Source organism: Cynocephalus volans, chromosome 14 (assembly GCF_027409185.1).
Source record: "Cynocephalus volans isolate mCynVol1 chromosome 14, mCynVol1.pri, whole genome shotgun sequence".
NCBI lineage: Eukaryota > Metazoa > Chordata > Mammalia > Dermoptera > Cynocephalidae > Cynocephalus > Cynocephalus volans.
Window position 1 is genome coordinate 86,684,256 of NC_084473.1, and position 25,534 is coordinate 86,709,789.

The window sequence follows — 25,534 nt, forward strand, 5'->3', positions numbered from 1 at the left end:
GCATAGCAAGCAGTTACTTTCAGTATTTAAATTGTCCTCTCAGAGATGAAGCAACTATGGCAAAATCTGAGCAATTATTGAATCTCAGTGGAAGGCATGGTATATAGGTGTTCATTTTTCTAGTCTTTTCAACTGTTTCTGTGAAAGTTTTTATATAAAAAGTTTGGGTTGAAAAGAATCTCATGCAAAATTGGCAAATGTTAAAATGTGTTAAATCTAGGCTATTTAATACCCAAGTGATACTTGGATGGACATTAGAAGGTAAATACACAAATTATTATGTTTTCTTTTTTTCTGAGTACATTTAGTTAAATTTTCATGATTTAAAATGTGTTCAGAATATTACTCCACTGTTTTATTCTTTTAGCCAAAAAAAAAGGGCAAAAACAAAACTAAACAATTATACTGTTTTAAAAATAATTTAGGAAAAAATACTTTCTAAAAATAGTTCCTTTATCCATACTGATGTGGCCTTGTTATACTTTTGTATGTTGTTATTCTTATTGAAGAAAACTTTCTTTACCCTTTGCCTGTCATTTTCTCTTGTGTAAATGGTATGTCTTACGCATATCATGAATGAATGTTTTAGAAAGTTTGCTTGTTTTTTCAATATTGATCTCTGTGCCCTTTTTGAGAAAGTACAAGTACTTGCATAACTCATGAACTTGTTACCCATTTTTGTGCTAACACTAGCAGTTGAGTTAGCTTTTAGGTACAAAAAGCAAATGGTAAAGACAAATATGTTTTATTTTGTGCTTGTGCTTTGTATGCGTGTGTATGTGTAAACACTACAAATTAGACAATATGCATATGTTTAAAATTTATTTTGCAAAACTTTTTAGAACTCCTTTATAAAAACTATTTACAAAGCTCCCGTGAAATGGATAACTTTATATAATTAGAACATTTATTTTATATATTTATCCATGACTTCAGCTAAGACAGAATATTCAAAATATAAAAAGAATTCAGTATCTGCCTATGCACAATGTAGGCCCAAACCAAAAGAATCGAGGAAAAAAATCAAAGAGAACATACAGCATCTTGAACGTTTAATTTATTTTACTCTTAAATGGACCATAAAATTAAATTTAGTGAATGCTGTTGAAGTTCACTGGATAACCCACGTCTATAAAAGGATGTTTTTTATATAGCTGTCTCTGAATGCAATTTGGCATTTTTAACACTAGTATAATTAGATATCTAGATACATAGATAAAAGTTATACATTGAGCAGATTTGTAAAGGTCTTTATCTCTTTTTAAAATGTCGTTTTTCCTTAATGTTCAGAGAAAAATGCGGGGGGATGGAATAGTTGAAATTAACATTAGTACCATCAATCACGTTGAAGTTTATTATTCATATAGGTTAACTGTGATGTTAATGTTCATTCTGATATCTAATTAAGCTCACTGCTATTTGAAAGAAAGATTTCAAAACAGTGAATATCCTAATTGGATCTGTATAAAGCTAAATTGGAATCAGTTATCTTATAGTGTTCATAGAGACCTAACATTATTCCAGGCATTATGGGGTTAAGGGTTTTGAATATAGAAAAGGTAATCTTGTTCTCAAGGATATAAATTTAATAATTATGGTTCTGTGAATTTTTATTTTCTCAATGTTAAATTTCATTTGGCTGGCTAGGGCGGGCCCCTCCTCGGAACACAACAGTAGACCTTAATAGTGGAAACATCGATGTGCCTCCCAACATGACAAGTTGGGCCAGCTTCCATAATGGTGTGGCTGCTGGCCTGAAGATAGCCCCCGCCTCCCAGATCGACTCGGCTTGGATTGTTTACAATAAGCCCAAGCATGCTGAGTTAGCCAATGAGTATGCTGGCTTTCTCATGGCCCTGGGTCTGAATGGGCACCTTACCAAGCTGGCTACTCTCAATATCCATGACTACTTGACCAAGGTGAGAACTTGTGCTCCCAGCGCCTGCATTGTGCCTCATTTGCCTACTGAAGTAGCTCCTAATTACTCTATTTGCTCTTCCTTCTTCATTAGTCTCACAGCACACAGAGTATTTCTAAAATGTAAATCAGAGTATGTCACTTCCCTGGTCAAAACCATTATAATGATCTGCTGTTGCTCTTAATGTACATCCTAGGAGTCTGTGTGATCCTATTCCCTTCTCTAGCCTTACTTTGCACCACTCTTCCCCATTGCTCTCCACACTGCAACCATATAGATTGGCTGTTTTAAGTCCCTGGCAAACCAAACTCTTCCATTTCAGAGCCTTATTTTTTAAAAAAGCTTAATACATATGTATACACACATACATACATATATATATGTATTATATAAATATGTATTTTATATATATATATATAATTCACATGTCTCATGATTCAGTGGTTTTCAGTGTATTCACAGAGTTGTGCATCTATCACCACTGTTAATTTTAGAATATTTTTATCACCCTGTAAAGGAACCTTGTACCCATTGGCCATCACTCTGCCACCCTCGTCCCTGGAAACTATTAATCTACTTTCTGTTCCTTTGGATTTTCCTATTCTGAACCTTTCGTTATAATTGGAATAATACAATATGTTATATTTTAAAATGGCTAAAATGAGCCAGTCTTTTATGACCAGCTTCTTTCACTAAGCATAATGTTTTCAGAATTTATCCATGTTGTGCATGTATCAGCACTCATTCCTTTTTGTTGCTGAATAAATATTCTGTTGTATGAGTATACCATATTTTATTTATCTGTTCATCAGTTGGTGAACATTTGGCTTGTTTCTACTTTTTTTTATATTTAAAAAATTTTTTTTATTAGCATATTCATCATTACAAATCATACTTATTCTTTATGCGCCTTTTCAGTCTCTCCTTCCTACCCCTCCTTCCTCTAATAACCATAGATTTGTTCTCTCCACCTGATAGATTAACTGTTCCTCTGTTGGTTTGTTGCCTAGATGATCTGTCCAGTACTGAGACGGGTGTAATCAAATCTTCCTCTGTTAGTGTACATTAGATGCTTCTTCTGTTACTCTGGAGTGTTCTTTGTGGGGAGAGAGGACTCTTTTTTTTTTTTGGTCTCTGCTGGTTCCTCTCCTTGTGTCAATGAAGTTGAGAATCTGGTGTCCCATCTACACAGTGACTGTGACTGCTGCTATAGAGACTAGCTGCTTTTGCTGCAGCCATGGCAATTACGGTAACTGTAGAAGGCTACCTGTATGAAAGTGGTGTTTTTGGTGTGTTGTTTACCTGGTTGCAGCGGGGTTTGGCTTCCCTTGGCTGCATGCCTCAGGACCCAGTGGGGCCCTGGGGTGGTGGTGGCAGCAGCTTGCCTAGTTGCGGCTGGGTTTGGCTTCCCCTGGCTCCATGACTCATTCTAATATGTTGTTGCAGGGCAGTTGGTAGGGGGAGAAAGAGAAGGGAAAGGGGAGGGAAAATAGTGTGGGAAGAAGGGGAAGAAGGGGGAGCATAATTGAGACCTGTGTTCCCCCGTTCATTCCGGCTGGGTAGACCAGGGGGCTTCCAGCAGCGGCCGGGTCATCGCTGGGCTGGATGCAGATGTCAGGGTGGTGTGGCTGAAGCCCTCAGCCCCCCACTTTCCTGGCTTGAGAGCCTGGGGTGCTTCCTGCAGCAGCTCAGTGGTTGTTGCTGGGCTGGTTACAGATGTCGGGGAGGTGTGGCTGAAGCCCTTGGTCCCCTACCATCCTGGCTTGGGACCCAGGGCGTTTTCTGAAGCGACTGTTATTGTCACTGGGCTGGTTGCAGATGTCAGGGGAGTGTGGCTGAGGCCATCAGCCCCTCATCACCCTGGCTTGGACCCAGGGCACTTCCTGTGGTGGCTTGGTGATCATTGCTGGGCTGGTTGTGGATTTTGGGGGATCATGGCTGAGGCCCTTGGACCCCCACCTCCCTGGCTCAGAGCCCTGCGGTCCTTACTGTGGCAGCTCAGTGGTCATCACTGGGCTGGTTGTGGATGACAGGGGTGTGGGTAGGGCCAAGGGCTTGGGTAGGGCCAAGCCTGTTCCAGGCTTGGGAACCCAGGGGGCTTCCAGTCCTTCTAGGTTTTATAGGTGTTCTTTGCTGGTGTTAGACCTTTACTAGTTAATATCAAACTTTGTCTTTGGTCTGTGGGTATTTTGTTTTTTTCTTTCAGTTCTGTGTTGGATTATTCGCTGTTCCCACTACTTAAACTCTGCACTGGAACTAATTTGTTGGCCTTTGCTTACTTCTAAAATGGGGGAACTTCCTGTGGGAACCAGCACTTGAGCCTTGTAGTTGAGCTAAATTACTGCTTTGCTGCTGATGCCCTGGAAACTTTTTGTGTGTGTAGCTCAGGTTTTAATGGTTGACCTTGTATGTACTTCCAGGTCTTGTGAGGTCTGTTATACCCAGGTTGCGTGGAAACTCTTGTCTGGGCCTGAGTCTTTTCAGCAAACTGAACCCTCTGCAGTTCTATATTCCTGACCAGTCTCCACTAAGAGGTCCTGCACTGATTGGAGGGGAGATCAGCTGTCTGTGCTGTGCCCCAGTGTTCCCCGGTGACACTGCGTATACTCCACACACTTCCTATGGGATGGGATGTACACCAGTCCCTTGTGATGATCACTGGCCTCTGAGTGGTTCCTTTTTTTAGATTTTTAAAATTATTTTTATTTTTATTTATTGATTTTATTTTATCAATATACACCATAGTTGGTTTTCATGTCCCTTTACCGATTCCTCCCTCCCCCATCCCTCTTCCCTCTCCCCCTGATCAACATCATGTCTGTTCATTTGTCTTAACAAGTTCAAGGAATTGTGATTGTTATGTCTTATTCCCCACCCCGCCATTTGTGTATTTATTTATTTTTAGCTCCCACAAATAAGTGAGAACATGTGGTATTTCTCTTTCTGTGCCTGACTTATTTCACTTAATATAATTTTTTCTAAGTCCATCCATGTTGCTGTGAATGGTAGTATTTCATTCTTTTTTATAGCAGAGTAGAATTCCATTGTGTAGATATACCACATTTTCCATATCCCTGAGTGGTTCATTTTTTCTGTTGTCTGTGGCTCCTTGCTCCTGTGTGGTTCCACAGGAACCTGGTTAGTGGTCTTGCTGTCCTGGGAGCCACCAAGGCTCTCCTCTCCCCTGCTGTGTCCAAGAAGCTTCATAGGAAGGGCACAGCTACGGCTTTTGCTAGCTCTTGCTCCATCTGTTCACCAGCTCCAGCCTTAAAGTGGCTGGGGCTCAAAATGGTAGGAGTGATCCTTTCTTTCTCTCATAGTGGCTTCTCCTGCCTTCACGTACTCTGTAGATCTCTCCTCCTCTTCCCCTGAGCTCTAGCAGCCCCAGCTTGGCTGTTGTTGCTTCTTGATAGTGGTAAATTGGTTGATTTGTGGGAAAGTGACACTGGGGACCGTCTATTCTGCCATCTTGACAGGAAGCCCTTGTTTCTACTTCTTGGCTATTATGAATAATGTTGCTATGACCATTTGCATAAATGTTTTTGTGTGGATGTAGGTTTTCATTTCTCTTGGGTACATACTTAGGAATGGAATTGCTCGGTCATATGGTAGCTCTTTGTTTAACTTTTTGAGGAACTGACAAACTGTTTTCTATAGTGGCTGTACCATTTTATAATCTTACCAACAATATACAAGGGTTCCAATTTCTCCATATTCTTGCCAACACTTGTTATATTGTGTGTCCTTTCAATAATAGTCATCTTAGTGGGTATGAAGTAGTATCTCACTGTGGTTTTGATTTGCATTTCCCTGATACTGATAGTGTTAAAGCGTCTTTTCATATGCCATTTGTTTTTCTTTACAGAAATGTCTATTCAAATCTTTTGCTTATTTTTTAATTGAGTTTTCTTGTTGTTTGTAACAGTTGTTTATGTGCTCTGGGTACTAGTCCTTTAACAGATACATGATTTGCAAAAAATTTCTTCCATTCTGTGGGTTGTCCTTTCATTTTCTGATGGTGTCATTTGAAGCACAAAAGTTTTTAATTTAAGTGATGTTCAATTTATCTGTTTTTTCCTTTGATTGCTGTGCTTTTGTTATGTAAAAAGTCATTGTCTAGTCCAAAGTCACTAAGATTTTACATTTGTTTTCTTCTAAGAGTTTTATAGTTTAACTCTTACATTTAAGTCTGTGATCCATTTTAAGTTAATTTTGTTTATGATATAAGGAATGGATCCAACTTCATTCTTTTGCATGTGGCCTCCAGTAGTCCCAGCACTGTTTTTTGAAAAGACTATTATTGGTAACCTGGTGGTCAGTTAACCATTAATGTGATATTTATTTGTGAATTACCTCAGAGCCATTTATATGCTATTTTATCACTAGAAAACATTTTTCTTTACCTTCTAAACTTGAGTGCTTTGCTTCCTACCTCTTTTTCCTAGATAATTTGTACTCATCCTTCAGGTCTTATTATAATTTCTTTATAAAATCCTCTTTAGAGATTCCTTTCCTAATAATCCTCCAGTCCCTCCTAATCTAAATTAGGCTCCTTTAAAATACTCTATATAGTTTAAAATAATGCTTTGTACTTTTCTCATTATACTGCTTTTTGATAGTGTATTTGTGTATTTTTAATTTAACCCTTTTTTTTTTATTATTAGGGCACTAACTCCATGAGAACAGGGACCATGTCTGTTTAGTTTACCACTTTATTCTTGGTGTCTCTCACCAGGCCTATCACATTGAAATTGGCAGACAATATTTTATTTAAAACTGCATATTTATATTGGTGGTGATTCTGAAGTTTCATTCTATTTTCTGTCTTAGGGCCATGAAATGACCAGCATTGGATTGCTACTTGGTGTTTCTGCTGCAAAACTAGGCACCATGGATATGTCAATCACTCGGCTTCTTAGCATTCACATTCCTGCTCTCTTACCCCCAACGTCCACAGAGCTTGATGTTCCTCACAATGTCCAAGTGGCTGCAGTAGTTGGCATTGGTCTTGTATATCAAGGGACAGCTCACAGACATACTGCAGAAGTTCTGTTGGCAGAAATAGGTATGGGATTAATAGTGCTGCATCTTATAGGCATACATTTGCTACCCACGTGAACCCAAGTAAAATGGTAATTACAAAAATTAAGGAAAAACAATAGCCTTTGTGAGCACATATACTCACAAATAAAAATAAAAAAAATTACAAGTAGTGTTTTCCAAGACTAGTATTACTGTGTAGGTTATTAGCCTGGATATTTATTTGACCAGCCCATTACTGAGTTCCAGTGGCTACATTTAATGAGGTACCTATGGACTTAATTACATATGAGCATGCTGTTTATCCTGCTGTGTCTTTACCAGACAGTGTCTAACAATGGCCTGCACTTAAACTAAAAGTTGATTGTTTTGGTTCCTAATATCACAGTATTCATTCTATTGGACAGCAGCACTTCCAACAGAATGTAAGTGATTGAGTCCCACTTTCTTTACATGCTGGTGGGTATGTTGGTGATGAATCTGGAAATGGTGAGGCACACATACTTCAGTTAACATTTTCTGTTTTTCTTTGAGTCCAAATTTTTTGGAAATCTGTGTTATGTGTTATCATTTTTTCCTAACAAATGGAAATGCTGCTGGCATTATTAGTATGCTCAGCAATGCAGATACATACTTATATATCCTGTTCTTACCTGTTCAGGATCCTTTCTTCATGTATTTCAGAATATATTATTGAAGATATGTTATGTTTTAGTATGATTGCATCAGTTAGCTCTTGGCACAGAAATTCTACTTAACAAACACCCACAAAATGGGCCTGAGCAGTTCTGCTTCAGGCTGTAGATCTGTGGGTTGGCTGCTCTGGTTTTGCCTCACATGCCTTATTATGGGACCCAGACGTGATAACAGATGCGTAAGAGAGAGAACCAAATAATGGAAGTGCACTTCAGGCCTTTGCTTACATGATGTCAGCTAAGATCCCAGGGCAAAGTCAGTCACTTAGCCATGTTCACTATGAGGCATTGTCAGGGATATGGATGTATACTACCATTGTTAGGGAGGTGAAGATTGGGACAGATAATTTTACTTTACTGTAATGATAAATTATTCACAAAGCTCAAATGTTCCTATTACCAAAATATATAATAGCTTAAGTTATTGATCTGTAAAACACTTATTCATAAGATTCTTAACATTGGTTGTTTAAAGCTTATTCATCTACAGAGTAATTTAACATTCTTTGGCTAAGCATAATAATATCTAATGATGTCATCACACAGTTTCAGAGCCATAGCATACCTCTTTCATATTGTGTACAGAGGATTTCATCTTCAATTACTGTGTATTTGCTCTTTTATATAATTACTGTCACAATGTACATAACTGTTTTTATTCTGCCCTTTTAATGTATCATTGTCATAAATGGTTTTTTAAATTAATTTTATAAATGTGAAATATCTCACTGATGTTTTGTAAAATGCCTATTTTTTTATTTTTATGAATTTTTAGGTTTTTAAAAATTCTTTCCTATTATGCGTAAACATCGCACTGATTACCTTTGCATAATTTTTGTTTTTTTAATTGCATTTTTTTTCTGGGGATAAAATTTCAGGATTGTGAAGGTTTTTTTTGGAGGGAAGGGTCTTTATACATAATGCATTTTGTTTCCCTAAAGGGTAGAGTTAGAGTTATGGGGTGCTCTTTAAAATTATGAATTTTACATTTAGCCAAATTTAGGATTAATACACCGAAATTCTACTATAGTAGAGTTCATTATTATATACAATCCAAATAAATGTGTGAAAACAAAATTTAACACCTTAAAAACATAAAGTGTTTTTCCTATTTTATCAGTATTTGAATGTGTTTCACCATATCTAATGAATGGATTTGAAAATAACAAAACAAAAAATGCAAGAGATTAAAAATTAAAGCTTTTTTTGAGTACTCTTCTCTTAAAAATTTGTCTACTTGGTAGTAGTTTTTTTGGTAAAACTCAAGATTTCACACTATTCAAACGTCATTGCTTATAGAGGCTTAAACAGGCAAATAAAAAGAACCATTTGGGGGCTTTTTTGGTAGTAAACTGATAGTTGTGGACGCCATTTGTGATAGTATTATAACTTTTTGAGTTGAGTTATATTGAGTCCGTATCTCTTATGCAACTTACTAGGAAGTTAACACTTTAAAATTTGTGAGTTGGGATTTTAAGAGGCTAGCTTGAGCTGTGTTGTTTTCTTTTTTACAGGACGGCCCCCTGGTCCTGAAATGGAATACTGCACTGACAGAGAGTCATACTCTTTAGCCGCTGGCTTGGCCCTGGGCATGGTTTGCTTGGGGGTGAGCGTAATATGTGCCTCACTATGCTTTAGTTACGACATCTGCATGTTGAGACGAATAACCTTGACACTTAACTCTGAATACCACTGCCTTACTGTAACTTAACCTGATTCCCAGCTCTTTCTTCTTTTTGGATATTTTTCAAAGTACTAGATTTGTGAATGGAAAGAAATTGTAGTGAAAAGTGGGGCTTTAAGATTTCCTTCACCTTGGCTTGGATATAAGTATTCATGAATGAACTAAGGGAATGAAGTTTCTTGAAAAGGGTTTAAGACATAAGATGAAGAAGTGACAGCCCACTTGACAGAAAAAAGAAGATAGTGAAAATGTGTATGATGGGGAAACTTAGTCTGCAGTAGTTGCCAAAAATAAATCCTTACTTCTTTTGCCACTCTGGTGTTCACTATGTATCACAGAACGATGCAATAATAACATTTGCTTTGTGACAAAATCCATTATCAGGTTGACTCATGTTCTCCTTCCAAGGCATGTGCACAGAATTACCAGAAGCATTTCATTAAATGATTGTTTCACCTGGAATGTGATTCTCTTAAAGAATCACCAATACGGTGTTATGGTCAAGCCAAACGATATAAGGAAATTACAATGGAAAAAGTTTTTTCTTATGAGCATTCAGAAAATCCACCTTGTGTTTGACCATCTTTTGAGGTTTTAACTTCACATTTGGCACAGGAGGAGGTGGTACAATGGAAAAGCATCCACTGGGAATTGGGACCTGAATTTTGGTCCTGACTAGTAAAGTCTAGTTGTTTTAACTACATTATTGTCTATTGGTTAAGAAGCTCCATGAACTGTTGAGCCAAATCGCCTTGTTTTATGTCTAACCCTGCTGTTTACTAGCTAGGTAACCCTGGGGTTAATTCAACTTTGCCTAACTTTCCTTTTTTATAATATAGGGTTCTTACTAGTAGCTATTTGATGGGAATATTGAATTAAGTAAGTTAATTCATGTTAAACACACAGAATAGTGCCTGGTACAGAGCATGTATTCAATAAATTATTATTATAATAATTATAGTTAATATTGCTGGAAAAGCTCATAGGCACAATAATTAAAGTATTCAGATTTTCATAGTTCAGGTTTCAATGACATAGCTAATATTTTCATTTATTGTTTAGTGTAATTACCTATTTTGAGGCCTTCATGTATTTTATGAAATGAAAGTACTTAAACTTGAACCTACATGTATTATAATTTTTATGAGAATTATTGTTAATAGTTTGAGTAGTAACTCATGTGTGGTCTTTATTTTAATTGGAAAAATAGCAAGCCGGAAACCAAAATACCCTGCTTTGAAGTTAGTTCATTCTTGTATTTGTCATGGATCTTCTTCCATAAGATTTCTGTTTACATGTCTGTTATTTTATTTTCTAGCATGGCAGTAATTTGATAGGTATGTCTGATCTCAATGTACCTGAGCAGCTTTATCAGTACATGGTTGGAGGTCATAGGCGCTTTCAAGCAGGAATGCATAGGGAGAAACATAAATCTCCAAGTTATCAAATAAAAGTAAGTCCAAATCAAAGTAACAGATCAAGATTCTGGAAGCTAAGAAGTTAATTTGAAAATAACTTTCATATCAACAATTTAAAATACATTAATTATAACCATAGGATAGTATTCAGAAGAATTTTATAATAATTCAGAACTCTTTTATGTGAATCAACTTTTTTTTCAATAGGAAGGAGATACCATAAATGTGGATGTTACTTGTCCAGGTGCTACTCTGGCTTTGGCTATGATCTACTTAAAAACCAATAACAGGTATTTTTACCCCCCTACCCCTTGCCATGACAGCACAACATCCTTTCTGACTTCAGTAATAAAATCAAGTTAGCATATGTGTTTATTTACCCTGTTACATCAACCTGATTTTCTCTCAAATACTGTATTATACAGATTTTATCTAGAAATAATACATTTTGCTATTTTAATGCTATTTGACAGTAGAAAATTGTCACTGGCATCCAAGTTCCTTTTTTATTAATTTTGCATATTGTTGTGAGGACTGGTTAAGCCAGACGTACTTAGCATTATTCTGTTCTTGGTTACCATTTATAGAAACGGTTTCTGTTTAGTTGAAGAGCTTTCCTAATGACCAAAACTTCTTCTTTCCCAACTCCCTAGAATTAGTGCTGACACTTAAAAGTAGACCTTTGGCATTTACTCTTAGACTTTGCATAGAAGAATAAGTTGGGTAGGAGATGTTATACCATGTTTTAAGTTTTTAATTTAAAAAATATTCTAACATTCAATAAACTTTTCAGTGTTCTAAATTCTTCCCCTTAGAAAAACCAAATGTGTGCAGAATTAACAAAGTTGTTAAAAATAGACATTTATTCTTCTACTATTTGGATGAATTTGTATGTCAGTGCTTTCTTGGTACTGGGGATATTTTAGTGAACGAAACAAAACTAAAAATATCTGCCCTTATGGAGCTTATATTATAGTAACACATATATAGGTACATAATGAATATTATTTTAAAGGGAAAGAGAATGAAGCAGTGGTGGAGTGGGGAGAAAAGTTTTGAAATATGTCTTGAGATTCTTGATTATCTTGCCTTCTACTTAACCTTTACTGTTATCTCCACGAACAGATCCATTGCAGATTGGCTCCGAGCTCCTGATACCATGTATTTGCTGGACTTTGTGAAACCAGAATTTCTCTTGCTTAGGGTATGGTGCTTTGTCATTTCTCATTTTTGTTAACATAAGGAGTCTATTTGTGGTTCTCAAATTTAGCTTGCAAATATAAATGTCTTTACAAGAGAGGCTTTTACTTCTACTTTTAATCTATCATGTAGATCTAATTGGCAGTGTTCTTTTGAAATTTTCCGAATACAATTTTAGGAATTCCAGGAAAGGTAACCACACTGATACATAATACTTGGAGTGACATTTCAACTTCTTCTATTATAATTCAGAACTTCCTTATAAAGCAACACGTGACTAGGAATTTATTATTTCTTTATATTACATTTTTTGATTTCTATGAACGGCGTAATAGTACTCTTAAGGTCATATTTAAAAACAATAACTGCTGGACATAATTGCCTTAAATTTTCCTTCTATTCTTTTGTTTAGTGTTTAAAGTTAGCACATGGAAACCTGTCTACGGAGCTCTGGTTCTTGCCTTTGTGATTTTTCTTTTATAGTGCAAGTTTTAAAAAGTCCTCTATCCCCTATAAACTTCGATGGTGATCAACTCAATTATAGTTTTTTTTGTTAAAGTATAAATCTTTAGTTTATTTTAATGAGTAGCTTAGGTTGGTAGTCGTCCCTTGCTATATGCAAGGGATTGGTTCCAGGACTTCTGAGTATAGCAGAAACCACAGATACTCAGGTCTCGTAGTTGGCCCTACAGAACCTGTGTATATGAAAAGTTGGCCCTCCCTATATGCAGATTCTGCATTCCAGGAATACTCTATTGTCCGTTTGCGATTAGTTGGAAAAAATTCCACATATATGTGGACCCATGTTGTTCAAGGGTCAGCTGTACTTAAAATTGTCATCTGTTGGGAACTGATTCTTAAACTGATGTATTTAATATTATCATTGTTACAAAAGCTATAGAATTTGCCTGCTGTAATTAATTTTATCTGTATTGCATTTTTAAAGACACTTGCTCGATGCCTAATTTTATGGGATGATATTTTACCAAATTCCAAGTGGGTTGACAGCAATGTTCCTCAAGTAAGTACATATAATAAATATTATTCTTTAATAGCATAAAATTATGATTTCTTGTGGGATTTTTCAAAATCCTATAAAATATTATTTCTTATGAAGCCAGCCAATATTGATTATAAGGGTATCTCTTGAAGACATAGGAACTTTCATTTTAAGATTGTGTACTGACTAGACCACAGCCTTCCTGTTTGGTCGCAGATCACTAGAAATTGTAGTTTTTAGAAATTAAATATACTGAAGGTACTCCAAAAAGTATTTTTGACATTTTTATCCTTATTAAGTATACATTTATCTAAGACGCTATTTTACTTTGTGTAATTTTAGATCTCTTATATAATAACTTGTAAATTAAAACAATTACTTTACAGCATATTTATTCAATAAGTCAAGCATATTAGTTAAAAAAAATAAGCAGACCCTTGCAAAAACTCAAAGTCAAATATTGTAACTAACCATTGCTTTTAGTCAGCTGTTTGTGTCTAGTGGTCTCAGTTCATTTTCATTTGGAAAATAAATCTATTTACCCTTGATAATATGAGATTATTTGTTTCCCCAAATATTTTCATAAGAAAAATCTCAAACCAAAGAAAGGTTGAAAGAAGTAATATATCACCAGTAGATTTTACAATTAATATTTTACTATATAAACTTGTTTAATCACCTATCTATCCACTTATTTCTCTAATCCGTCTTATTTGATGAATTTCAAAGTTAGTTGCAGATAGTAGTAATACACTTCTTCCTAATATTTCAGCATGCATATCATTAACTAGAATTCAGAATTTATTTCCTTTTTTTTTTCTTTTAGGATAAAAATTTATATACCATGAAGTGCACAAATCTTAAGAATACTATTTGATAAATTTTGACTAATGCATATGCCATGGAAACAACCTCTGTTCCTACCTTCCCACTCAGGCTACGTACACCCCCCCCACCACACCAAGGCAATCAATATTCTGTCTTTTCCTCTAAATATATTGATTTTCCTGATGTAGACCTTTATATTAATGGAATCACGTACAGTATATACCATTTTGTTTAAGATTTCTTTCACTCAGCATGATTTTGAGATATTATTGAGTGTATCAGTAGTTCATTCTTTTTATTAGTACTTGTATTACATTATATTGAATATGTATCAGTTTATTTTTTCATTCTCTTTTGTTGTACATCTGGGCAGGTTTCAGCTTTTGTCCATCATGAATCAAGCTACCATGAAAATTTTTATACAAATATTTTGTAGACTTATGTTTTAATTTTGCTTGAGTAAATACTTAGGATTGGAATTACTGAGGCATAGGGTGGATGGTATGTTTAGTCTTATAAGAACCAATAAACCTTTTTGGGGTTGTACCATTTTACACTTTGACAGTTTTTGAGATTGCTTGCTGCTGCATATCTTGCCGATATTTGGTGGTGGTAGTTTTTTAAGTTTTAGCACTGCTGATAAATACATAATGATATCTCATTATGGTTTCAATCTGCACTTTTCTGCTGGCTAATGATGTTGATAACCTTTTCTTTAGCTTATTGGTCCTCCATGTATCTTTTTTTATGAAGTGTCAAAAGTCCTTTGCCTGCTTAAAAATTTGTATTATTTATCTTTTTATTACTGAGTTCCTAGAGTTTTTTAATATATTATAGAAACACCTTTGTTACACATATTTTGCAACTATTCCTTTCTGTCTGTGGCTTGCCTAATTCATTTTCTTGATGAGCAGATGATCTAAAATTTTTAATAATGTCTAATTTGTCAGTTTTTTTTCTTTCATGGTTATTGTTCTCTGTGTCCTATGAAAAAACATTTGCCTAACCCCAAGTCATGAAGATAATGTTTTATACTTTTCTCTAAATGCTTCGAAGTTTTAGATTATATGTATAGTTGTGTAGTTCATCTCAAAGTAATTTTGTGTATGATATGAGGTAGGGATTATCTATCACAGAAGTTTATTAGAGACTCAGCGCCCAAGATTTTTATTGGGAGCTGACATGTAAGGACCCCCTTCCTTGCACTTACCAAAATTGCAGACTGTCAGAACAGTGTGTGTTAGCCTAAACCACATAGTTTGTACAAACAGTTTAGACACAGTGAACTACACTTATCATTTAGGGAAAATTTTGTGAGTGTATGGAACTGTTTGCCATTCAAGTTCCCAGATGCCAGCCAGGAGTCAACCTTGGAAACAGGCATTTCTAAGGATAGCATTCTCAGGCCTGCCTGCTGTATGAGCTCCTTTCTGCACAAGACTGTTAATTTTTGCTTTTTTGTTTGTTTTAAGCACATTACAGATGTTCCATTGTCTTTTGTCTGATGTTGTTTCTGATGAGATTGAATTTTCTAATTATTTTTTTACCTGTATGTAATATACCATTAAATTCTTTAGCTGATTTTAATATTTCCTCTTTACATAAGGTTTTCAGCAGTTGACTGTGATGTGTTTAGTTTTCATTTTTTTTGTATTAATCCTTATGAAGATTTTTGAATGTAAATTTATGTCTTTGATTAAATTTGGGGGAATTTCAGAAATTATAGCTTTAAATTTTTTTTCTGTCTCATTCTATTTTCTCTTTTTTGGACTCCAATGATCTATAACCTTTTGAAATTGTCCTAGAGCTCCCAAAGACTTTTTTTTTCTTTTATCCTTTTTTTTTGTCTTTTCTATAGGTTGTGTAATTTCTATTGTTCTATCTTTATGTTCAAAGACTCTTTCTTCAGGCATTTCCATTTTCCTAGTAAGTCCATGAAATGAATTTTAATTCGTTGTACTTTTTAGTTGTAAAATTTGCATTTTTCCTTTTTTATAATTTCTACTTTTTTTGATGAGATTTTCTGTCTTTTCATTCATTGTGAGCATATTTTCTTTTGTATACTTCTAGTTACAAGAGCTGTTTTAAAATCCTCTTCTAATGCCAACAGTAAGGCCATTTCAGGCATGTTCTCCGTTATCTTTTCTCATTATCTCCATTATGATACATATTCTTGTTTGTTCTTATGTAAAGTAATTTAAGTTGTATCTTGGACATTCTGAATGTTGTTTTTTGGAGACTGGATTGTTTTGTATTCCTCTAAACATGTTGATTACATACATTTATGTGTGTATATATGTATGTACACACACATTTGTTTTAAAGCAGGCACTGAATTTACTTGGAATTAAATGTCAAGCTCTGTTTCTTGGGTGTTAGCTCTAATCTCAGTTCATTTTTTTTAATCCTATGGGCTGTTGGAGTCTGCCCTATGCATACATGGTTTGTAGATCAGGCAGGCATTTGTTCAGAATTTAGACACAGAATTTGGGTTTCTCTTTCTGTGACTCTCTCCTTTATAGTGTTCTGTCCTCATCTCCTAATGGCTCTGGTTTTCTGAGCTCTCTATTCTTGTTATTAAAGCCAAGATGATTGTGGGTTTTTAATTGGAGTTTTAGCCATCTCTTATGGCCCAGACTGGGACCTGCTTTCAGCCAGAGACATAAAAAAGGAAACTTACCCAGTGGTGTTCTTGTCTTCCAAGTATCAACACCACTCTAGAATCTGCTTGCTTTTGTCCACCCTCCATTGCCTGTAGGTCAGGAGTTGGTGAACTACAGCTTATGCATTGTTGTAAATGAAGTTTTATTGGAACACAGCCATGCCAGTTTGTATACTTATTGTATATAGCTGCTTTTGTGTTACAAATGCAGATATCAGTAGTTGCTACAGAGACTATATGGCCTGCCAACCTAGAATGTTTACTGTCTGGCCCTTTTAGAAAAAGTTTACTGATTCCCTGTCATAGGTAGTTTGGTTTTTATATTTTGTTGAGAGTTTATACTTGTTACCTGAGTCAATCTGGTAGGAGTTTTTATCCATCCATTATTTGAATAAGTAGAACTCCTAGGTTTGTTTTTATTTGTTTAGTTCTATCGGTTTTGTTAATTACCGATGTGAAACAGATGAGGCAGTTGTTTTAATTAACTTATTCAGTGTCACCAAAATTTTAACTCCTAGCACATTCAGATGGCAAAGATGTCAGTTTTTTCGAAAGTGCACTTTAAAATGTATATTGTTGGATGAAATTATACTTTTTCTACCATTCCTTCATTCAGCGCATACTTGTTGATCTTCTGAAAATGCAGGACATTGTGCTAATAAATCCTATAATATATTAAAGGTGCATCTGACATGTAGGCTGCTCTCAAACTTTAGTTTACTAAATTTACTAAGTGAGATTAAACATGTACACATAACTGTATTCCAAAAGAGAAAGTGTAAATTAATGTCAGAGTTCACTTTTCAACTTTTGTGAAAATATGGACCTTCTTGGACTTTATTATATAGAGTTCTCTCTCTGACATTTTTTTTTTTTTTTACTTCAGACTTAATAATGTTAAATTTGGTCTTTATTACATTAGAGAAACCACAAATAGGACATATAACAAGTTCACAGTTCTAGTCATGATACTTCCCTTCACTTTTCTACATGTTCTCACCCACTCATTTTGTTAATTCTGTAGTTGGGCCCCATGCAGTGAGCAACATGGCATTAAAAGGAGGATTTTAAAAAGGTCACTTTCTAAACTGCTTATTTGTTTGAACTTAAGGCATGTGTAAAATAACAATTAGCATCTTCATAACACTTTTTCCTTCATAAAAAGCTGTACAACCTTATATTACTTTCACTCAGTATTGTGCTAAAAGTGGTTCAAGTATTGCCCCCACTGTATGGGTAGGAACAGCTATTTTTGATTATCTGTATTTCTGTGCCTCCATTAGACTGTTAACTCGTCAAAGTCAGCTACTGGGTCTTTTCCATCTTTTGTTCCTAGCAACTAGTATGCAGTACCTATAGCTCAGTGCATCACCATTACGTGGAAAGAGGACAGATTAGTCCAAAACTACCCAGCTAGTAAGAGGTGGAGTAAAACTGAAACCTAGCTATCAGGATTTCAGATCTTGAGATTTTTGCATTGGACCCTGTGTAAGACAGAGGAGTTTGGTAGTCTTTTCTTACTCATTTCCTATGTGCCTTAACCTACTCTTAAGTGATTACATTTCTCCCTTTTATTACTCCTTATGTTTTGATTTTTTTTTTTTTTTTTTAACTTTAGAAGACCATAGAAAGATGACAAGGACCAGATTCAAGACGGTTTTCCCCCCACAGTTATTTACAACTGAAGTTCTTAGCGATGCTTTTAAATAGTTAATGATCAAGTGTGTTGTTATGCCCAAGGGTGGTACAAATTACTAATAGTGACAACAACAATAACAATAGCTAACATTTACAAAGGACTTAATATATGCAAGGCATTAATTTTAAGAGCTTTGAGTAGATTTAGTCATCTAATTCTCACAGAAACCCAGAAGGTGGGTGGGAACTTCTGTTATGCTCATTTTACAGATGAGGCACAGAGCAGTCAAGAAGCTTGCCGGTGGTTACAGAGCTTGCAGGTGGCCCTGCTGCGATTTGAACCTAGGCCTTCAAGCTCCAGGTTACATGCTCTTTTGAAGACTCAAAGGAGCTTAGAAATGCCTGCTGTCAAAATAGAAATAGGTAAACATGTTAGTGTATAGGGATGTATAATCAGTTTATACATGTGTATATAGATTACTCACTTTGGAGTTACATCAGTTCTTCAGAATGTCACTCAGTTTCTGAGTAAATAATATTCAAAATTAAGAATAAAGACCGGAGAGGAAGGAAGATGGAAGTAGTTATCAGCCTGTATTGCACAGCTAATATAATTGCTTGCCTCATTAAGATTATGAAAGAAAAAAGGTATTTCAAGTTTTTGATTTGTTGATTTTTTGTACGTGAGAAAACAGTATTATAAGTGACTTCTGAATATATATTGCTTTTTTGAGAGAGCATCCTGAAATGTTACTTTCCCAAGCAAACTTCTAAAAAGAATTAAAAGAATAAATCTTCAGTGTTTCACTTGTGTTCTGTGTACTTGCGTTCGTGTGTTTATAAAATACATAGCTTTTTCTTTTTTATTTGTATTTTTTAAGAGAAAAAGATCAGATCTGTTCTTGGTTGTTAAAGCTCTGTGTATGTTTTTTGATAAATTACTAACTACCTACAGTAAAAAGAAAGAAAAGATATCTTTCTAAACAATAGTTACAGATTAATATATTGACAGCTTAGTTTAGTTTGGGTAATTAGCGTGCTGACTAACCTTACCTCTGGTAGGTAGGCAGGCTTAATGCTACGAAGAAGTATATATCTGTGATTAGAGTTCTCTCTAATTGCCTTTTTCTTCTTTTCTCACTTCTTCCTCTTACCACTGCTCTAATTCTACAGCCATCATCTTTGCTTTTCGGCGGACTGGTGTGAAATTTGATTACTCTGTTATTGATTCAGAATATATGAAGGGTCTTCAAAATGTTCATGGAAAGATTCATATTAAATATCTTTTTTTTGAGCGGGGAGTGGCTGGCTGGTATGGGGATCTGAACCTTTGACCTTGGTGTTGTAACACTGCACTCTTAACCAACTGAGCTAACTGGCCAGCTCCTGTATTATCTTTTAATTCCATTTTTCCATGAACTTTTTGGAGTACCCTTGTACTTAAGTCCTCCTGTTTATATTCTTTCACCCCTATTCAGTTATCGTTTTTATTTAGCCCATCTGAGATTTGAAATTTGATTGCATTCAGTGTGATTGAAATATAGGCCTTTGAATGAAATAGTTTGGTAAAGCTTACTTTAAGTAAATATGGGCATGATGAGTAGTTTTGTTATTCTTCAAATTATTAAATATTTGTAACTAGAATCACGATAATTTGTTAAATTTTCAAAAGGAGAGAACAACTGAGGCCACCAGAGGCAAGGGGGGGACGACTAGTGAGAAATTAGCAAAGGGCCACAAAAAATGATTACATTGTTTAATGTTGAATATACTAATTATCCTGATTTGAGCATCACATGTTGCACACAGGTATTGATATTCAATGCTGTACCCCATAGATATGTATAATTATGTTTCAGTAAAAAATAAGTAAATAAGTATTTGTAACTAGAACATTGATGTCCGAGTATTCTTGCTTTCTCTCTTGACAGATTATAAGAGAAAATAGTATCTCTCTTAGTGAAATTGAATTGCCTTGCTCAGAGGATTTGAATTTGGAAACTTTGTCGTAAGTAATATAATGTATAATACAAATTAGCTCTCCTAGCATCTGTCAGATAAATAAATTGAAATATACTGTGCAGTAGTCATATTGTCCCTGATTTGAATTATTCTCAGTTCCCCATTTTTCTAACCATTGTTTAGCATGTGTTCACAAGGTTGGGTTTTTTTTGAAGCTCTCTGAAGTATAGAGTTTTTGCCCTCAAAAAAACGATATTGGAGATTTAACTTGTACGTATTCTTTTATCCTTTCAATTAAAAAAAAGTTGAGAACCATTTTTCTTTTTTTGTTTTCCCCCCCGACTGGTAAGGTGATCACAACCCTTGGCACGGTGTGGTCCACACCACGCTCAGCCAGTGAGCGCACCAGCCATCCCTATAGGATCCGAACCGGCGGCCTTGGTGCTACCAGTGCCATGGGGCCGGCCCAAAATTGACAACAATTTTTAAAAATTATCTTTTTTTGCTGCATGTGAAACAATACAGGCAAGAGGCCCACTTCATCAGTAAGAATTACATAGTGTTCCTGCTGGAAAAAAAATACACAGAAATCTGCTGATTGAATAGGGGCATATACTTGAGCATTCCCAGAAGTATATAAACTAGTTTAGAGTATAGGAATGTTTATTATTTTTATCCTAAGATAATAAATAGATAATAATGAATTTTAAAGCAAAATATGACAATATTAACTTTCTTGTAATCTGTTTCAGGCAAGCACATGTCTACATAATTGCAGGAGCCTGTTTGTCTCTGGGTTTTCGATTTGCTGGCTCAGAAAACTTATCAGCATTTAACTGTTTGGTAAGAAGTATCTTAGTTTATTCTGCTTTGTTTTCTTTTTTCACAAAGCCTTATGATGCTTCTTTTAACTTTGGATTTTTTTCTTTTGTTTTTACAGCATAAATTTGCAAAAGATTTTATGACTTATTTGTCTGCATCTAATGCTTCTGTAGTAAGTCTTTTTATGATTCTTCTTGGGAATAAAATTAAACTCAAAGAAAATTCATGGATACTCCAGTTACTAAAATATGAGTATTTCTGCTGTTTGTTTAAATTTAGAATGGGAGATTTTGAGCACTGGCTCATCTTCTTGTTCTGGGATATTAATTAGATGAGAATACAGTTACTCTTGAAGGATGTCCAGGTATCTAATTCTTGTGACAAGAGAATAAATAAGAAAGGCCATAATGTTCATGGATTGTCATACCTTTTGTAATTCTGTCTCAGTACTGAATATAGGGGATTTCCTTTTAAAAAAAATTAGTACTTAGTAAAAGTTCAGTTGTTTTTGAGGCATTGCTGCTGTGATGACAGGAAAACTGGAAAATTTTATTTCCTGGTAAAGACCACACAGATTTATGCAACATTATTTGTAATAGGGTAAAATTAGAGACACCAAAAAGTCTAAAGTAGGGCTTGCTCACTTGGCTAGAGCATGGTGCTGATAACAAACAAGGTCAAGGGTTCAGATCCCCTTACCGGCCAGCTGCCAAAACCAAAAAAAAGAAAAAGAGTCTAACAGTGTTAAATTTGATTATGGTATATCCATACATTCATATACATTGGGGCTATCAAAGTCATGTTGTATAAGAACATTTTGCAAGTGAAGATTGCTTATAATAAATTATTTAAAAGGTAAAAACTATTGTGTATAGTAATATCTCAATGTAATTTGAAAAAAATATGTATAGGTACAGGAAAAGATTCAGAGAAAAAAAACTCAGAATGTTAGTACTTTGGGTGGTGTGATTCCAAGTAATTGTTATTTCCTTCTTGGTAAATTTATTTTTTAAATTTTCTTCATTGAACTTTTATTTCAGAACCAGGGAAAATATTTGTTTTTACAGATTTTTTGAGTCACAAACATTCGTAGTCTTCTACTGATGGCTAACTTATGATAATAAAGAAATGTAACATAACAGTTATAGTGATGTCATCTTTTTGCATATTCAGACAGGTCCTTACAACCTAGAAACTTGCCTTAGTGTGGTGCTGCTGTCTCTTGCTATGGTAATGGCTGGCTCTGGGAACTTAAAGGTTTTGCAGCTTTGTCGCTTCTTACACATGAAAACAGGTGGTGAAATGAACTATGGTTTTCACTTAGCTCACCACATGGCCCTTGGACTTTTATTTTTGGGAGGAGGAAGGTAAGTGAGTATTTTTTTCTTCTTTTCTCAATGAAAACATCTCATGAGTGAGAGCTATGGGTTACTTATTTTGATTTCAAAGGTACATGAGAATATTAAATTCTTTTAGCTTATCTAGGGGCAATATTACACTTTAAAGTCTTCTTTATAGTTTTAACCATCATTTTATGCCCTGCTCAGTGGAATCACCATCCCCTCTCTGACATACTTAGCATCACTGCATTTTTCAGAGCAGTCTGTACCTAGTATTTTAGTGTATCACCTCCGGTTCCCAAATGTTGAAAGATTTACCCTTCTATTAAACTGCTTCCTCAAAAAGGTAATGAACAACATTGGTCACCAAATCCTACATTTTCTTGGTTTTCAGCTTTCTTGCTCTCTTTCCAGCATCTGTCATTCCTGACCACCTCATCCTTTGTAAGACTGCCCTGGCTTTTAGTCTGTGTTGAATAAAAATACATGTACACAAAAGTGTACAAATCATTGGAGCACAGGTCAGTGAACTGTCTACCATATGAAAGTCTCTTTGTTACCATGTAGATCAAGAGACAGAATAGCTCAGAACACTTATCTCCACTCCTGCCATGCCCCTCCCAATCACTATTACCTTACTTCTCCTCAGAGATAGTCACTGTTTATTCTAACGCCTTTGATTGGTTTTGCCTGTTCTTGAAATCTAAATGGAATCATACACTATGCTTTTGCACCTTACTTTTGCTCAACATTATGTTTGTGAGATTCATTCATGTTGCATGTAGCAATAGTTCAAGTTTCAACACTGTATTATATTCTACTGTATAAACCATACCACAGTTTATCGATCTACTCTGCTATTGATGGATATGTTTGTTGCTTCTAGTTTGGGGCTATTAGGAATAATGCTGTTATAGACATTCTTGTACATGTCTTTGATTTTGTTGTATATAGATCTGTGAGTGGAATTGAGTCATAGGGTGCATGTATATGTTCAACTTCAGTAGATAATACCATCAGTGCTCCAAAGGAGTTGTACCATTTTATATACCCATCAGCCGCTTATGAGGTTCTAGCTGTTTCATATTCTTGTCAACCATTCTTATTGTTACCGTTTTTTAAATTTTAGCCTGCTGTCTAGTGGGTATGTAGTAGTATCTTATTGTAGATTTAATTTCTCTGAATAATGATGTTGAGCACCATTTTATATCTTTATTTTCTGTTGAATTAATTTTAAAAATTTTTTTATGAGCATATTCATTGTTACAAATCATAATTATTCTTTATGCCCCTTATCCAACCAGTCACTCCCCAACCTCCCTCCCTTTCCCCCATCGCTAGTATTCTTAGGTTTGTTTTCTCCTTCTGAAAGTTCAACCATTTTATATCTTCAATAATCAACCACAAATCTTTTTTTGTGATGTGCAAGTCCCTTGCTACCTATTTGTCATATTTATTTAAACATTTTTTTGTGATAAAATACACATAAAATTTATCATTTTAACCATTTTTAAGTGCTCTGTTCAGTAGTTTTAAGTATATTCAGATTGTTGCGCAACCAATCTCTAGAACTTTTTTGTCTTGCAAAACCGACACTGTACCCAGTAAACAACTACCTGTTTCTCTCTGCCACCAGCCCACCATTCTACTTTCTGTTTCTGTGAAGTTCACTAATCTACATTGATTTAACTTTGTATTAATTTGAAAGGATTCTTTCAACTTTATCTTGAGCCCTTGGTCAGTTTTGTGTGTTGCAGTTGTCTTCTCCACTCTGTAGTGTCTTTTGATGACAGAATTATTAATATTTTTTTATGGCTTACGAAGATTTTCTAACCCTAATGAAATGGAGACATTCTCCTTTTTTATTTTCTAGAAGTTTTTTTAGCTTTTTCTTTGACATTTCAATCTAAAATTTACTTGGAACTTATTTTTCTGTGTATGTTCCTGTATGTTTTTTTTTTCCCTGCTGCTATTGAAAAGTTTATCCTTTCTCCATTGTTCTGCAGTACTTTTATTATTTAAATTAAGTGTCCAAATACCTGTGTTTATTTTTGAGCTATTAGGTTCTATTAGTTTATTTTTCTATACTTGCACCAATGCCGCACTTCCATAATTATTGTAGTTTTTCCCTTCAAAAGTGTGTTTTTCTGTTCTCGCCTCTTTGCATTTTTATATAAATGTTGGAATTTGTCATTTTCTATGTTAAATAACCTAATAAAATATTGATTGGAATTGCATTGATTCTATACATCAGTATGAGGAATTGAAATCTGTTACAGTATTGAGTCTACCAAGGTGTGTATATGTTATATCCCTTCTTTTTTTTAAAACTCTGTCTGTGACCTTGGCTAATTACAATTTCTATAAGTTATGTAAGCTTATTTTCCCCTCTTCTTCAAGACTGAGCTAACTATCGGAGCTCATTTTTCCAGAAGTATAAAAAGTAATTATTAGAAAATGGGCACTTCCTCCTTGAATGTTTTGTAGACTTCTTTCTTTAATTGTCTAGAATTAAGAATGGTTAAATAAATATTACTATGAAAATTCTTCTCCATTTTATGATTTTTGAAATTTTTTTCTTTTAAAATAAACCCCTACATTTATTTCACTCTTTTCAATTTCTTCTTTCATCATTCCACACTGTATGACTCCACTTGCTCTTTTTTCATATGGACTAGATTTTCTCCCATTCTACCATTGCTCTTACACTGATTTTTGGTTTTTAAATGGTTATGTGTACTCTGTAACAACATTTAAACTTCTATCATAGCATAGTGACGCTATTACATTTAATCTCCAAATTTCTCATATTAATATCTTAACTTTTATCTTTGAATTTTGGTTTATCAAAGTGGTACAGGGAGAATGGCCTATGTTCCATACACGTGCCAAAAGAGATGTATTTTCTTGCTTGAATTTTGAAATCTTTTTTCTAATTCATTAACTATGTAAGTATGATGAATGCTAAGTTCTTATTTGATGTTCTGTTAAAAATAGATAGGGACAGAGATTTGGGTATATGTGTATATGTGTGTGTGTAATAAATATGCATATTTATGTTGAATATCTACAAAAGTGGTTTTGTGTTATGTCCTGTACCATCTTTATTTTAAAATATTTGTAAGAAAAACTACAGAACTTTAGGCTAATTTGCCTGTTTGCTGTGCTGAATTTGAGCAATGGTAAAATAATTTAAATTAGGGAAATGTCAAAAGATCCTTTACTAAGAGAATATGGCCTTTATAAAAAGTTTATGATATTGATAAGAAAAAAGATATATATTTAGAAGAATAGTTGTTTATACATTTATTGTAACGTTTTAATAAC

At 34.7% G+C, this 25,534-nt stretch overlaps 1 protein-coding gene across 8 annotated transcripts in view; it reads left to right on the top strand.

The window, feature by feature from the left end:
• Positions 1 to 25,534, top strand: part of ANAPC1 (anaphase promoting complex subunit 1) — a 105,238-nt gene that overhangs the window by 55,275 nt on the left and 24,429 nt on the right. For 7 of the 8 annotated variants that reach the window (XM_063078157.1, XM_063078156.1, XM_063078159.1 and 4 more), the window contains 11 exons: positions 1,648 to 1,919; positions 6,749 to 6,983; positions 9,168 to 9,259; positions 10,656 to 10,790; positions 10,963 to 11,045; positions 11,881 to 11,959; positions 12,902 to 12,976; positions 20,015 to 20,091; positions 20,798 to 20,888; positions 20,986 to 21,039; positions 22,041 to 22,234. In XM_063078157.1, the coding sequence (XP_062934227.1) occupies positions 1,648 to 1,919; positions 6,749 to 6,983; positions 9,168 to 9,259; positions 10,656 to 10,790; positions 10,963 to 11,045; positions 11,881 to 11,959; positions 12,902 to 12,976; positions 20,015 to 20,091; positions 20,798 to 20,888; positions 20,986 to 21,039; positions 22,041 to 22,234 (1,387 nt within the window). Of the gene's footprint in view, positions 1 to 1,647; positions 1,920 to 6,748; positions 6,984 to 9,167; positions 9,260 to 10,655; positions 10,791 to 10,962; positions 11,046 to 11,880; positions 11,960 to 12,901; positions 12,977 to 20,014; positions 20,092 to 20,797; positions 20,889 to 20,985; positions 21,040 to 22,040; positions 22,235 to 22,621; positions 22,665 to 25,534 lie in introns of those variants that run through there. The other variant, XM_063078163.1, reaches the window with a different exon arrangement.